The following is a 1,881-nucleotide window of genomic DNA, read 5'->3' as shown; positions in this document are numbered from 1 at the left end:
GTGTTTTTCAGTGATTCTTTTTTTTTTTTTTTTTTTAACATTTATTTATTTATTGAATTTTCACTTCAGTTCACAAGAATAATCTTGTTCCATGCAACACAGAGAAAGAAACAAATTTTTACCAATTATACATAACTTATCCAAATACAAAATTATCCCTTCCTTAGATCACAATGTAGGGGGTGTGATAATCACATAATATTGGAGAAATTAAATAAAGAGTAAATTCAAAGGAAAAAGCACGGTTACCATCTAATTATAATCCATTCTTAATCAGTCCTTAATGATCTTTTTGACTTTTAGGAATTCCTTCAAGTGGTCTGGAGAAAAAAAATACATACTTAATTCCCGAATACCTCACCAGACATTTATAGGGGTAAGCTAAGAGAAACTTAGCCCCCAATTTAAGAGTTTCTTGACGTAGGGAAAGGAAATCTTTCCTTCGCTCTTTCAGTGATTCTTATACTGTTCAAATTTATCCCTCTTGGCAGGAAAGAGGACCCTGCATTCTCACGATGACTGGATTCAGCACCACAGATCCATCACTGATGACGGAACCCTGGACCGGGACAGTGGAGCGCCCTTATTTTACAGATGATATGAGCCCTACAGAAGATTGGGACTCATCAGAGGAAACCACAGATAATATTCTCTCATGCTTTTCTATATTTATCTCCCTCTGGGGACTGGTTGGAAATGGAATTATCATCTGCTTCCTTGGCTTTAGGATCCAGAGGAACAAATATACCATCTATATCCTGAATCTGGCAGTGGCTGATTTCTTGTTCCTCCTTTGCAGTTCCGTGGCATTGCTTCTTAATCTACCACTGATTGCGCATCACCATTTCCCCCACGTTCCCCAGCAAGTTCACAGAGTCCTTCATATCCTGTATGTTTTTGGGTACAATACCAATCAGTATCTCCTGACAGCCATAAGTGCCGAAAGGTGCCTTTCCATACTTTACCCATTGTGGTACCGCTGCTGGCGCCCAAAACACCTCTCCACCGCACTGTGCGCCGTCTTGTGGGCTCTCGCCTCTTTGGTCACTGGGATAGAATACTTCTTTTGCACTAGCACATTCTATTTCCCAGAATCTCCAACGTTACAAGCCATGAAGCCCAGAAGCTGCCCTGCTGTTTCGATCTTCACAGGCGTCCTAACCTTCCTGGTCTTCACCCCCATCATGGTCACGTCCAGCCTGACCCTTCTTATCAAAGTCCAGACGAGTTCACAGAGACGCAATCCACCAAAGTTCTATATTATCATTGTGTTCTCGGTGGCTTTGTTTCTCACTTGTTCCCTATCCTTCAGGCTGTTCCTCTTCATAGAGAACTACTATTATCATGAATTATTGAATGATGTCGTGTTCGACTGCTTCCTTCTGCTGTCAATATTCAATAGCTGCATTAACCCAGTGGTTTACTTTTATCTTGGGAACTGCAGAGTCAGACGACCCCTGAAGGAAGTTCTTCAAGGGGTCTTCAAAGATGACATAATTTGACATCAGCATGACAGATGATAGAAGAGAAAATACTCCCTCCACAAACTTAGTGATATAGACGACCAATGATTATTGATTTTGCTTGCCCCTCTGATCTATGAGTCAACAATAAATACCTACTAACTTTAAGAAGCCTTCGATTGCACTTATCATTTTTTATTTTTTACCACATAATAAATATATTTATATCACACTGATTTAAACAAATAACATAGTCTAATGCCTGGCAACTAGAATTCAATGCAGAGTAATGCATTTGGGGATTAATAATCAAAAGGAACCATATATGCTGGGAGGTGAGAAGCTGATATGCACAGACAGGGAGAGGGACCTTGAGGTGATAGTGTCCAATAAATGCTGGCATTGTCATCTTGATCCA

General features: G+C 40.2%; 1 protein-coding gene across 1 annotated transcript; it reads left to right on the top strand.

Moving 5' to 3' along the window:
* Positions 1-515: 515 nt before the first annotated feature.
* Positions 516-1,502, top strand: LOC117348116 (mas-related G-protein coupled receptor member H-like). Its single transcript, XM_033919818.1, has one exon. The coding sequence runs from the start codon at positions 516-518 to the stop codon at positions 1,500-1,502; it is 987 nt and encodes a 328-aa protein (XP_033775709.1).
* Positions 1,503-1,881: the final 379 nt, after the last annotated feature.

The sequence above is a fragment of the Geotrypetes seraphini genome, chromosome 14 (assembly GCF_902459505.1).
Source record: "Geotrypetes seraphini chromosome 14, aGeoSer1.1, whole genome shotgun sequence".
In the NCBI taxonomy this organism is placed as follows: Eukaryota; Metazoa; Chordata; class Amphibia; order Gymnophiona; family Dermophiidae; genus Geotrypetes; species Geotrypetes seraphini.
Note: the sequence above shows the minus strand (reverse complement) of the source record. Positions and strands in the feature narration are given on the sequence as shown.

Bases quoted from the DNA above. Each gene is read 5' to 3' on its own strand.
- LOC117348116 (XM_033919818.1), top strand. From the start codon at position 516: ATGACTGGATTCAGCACCACAGATCCATCACTGATGACGGAACCCTGG.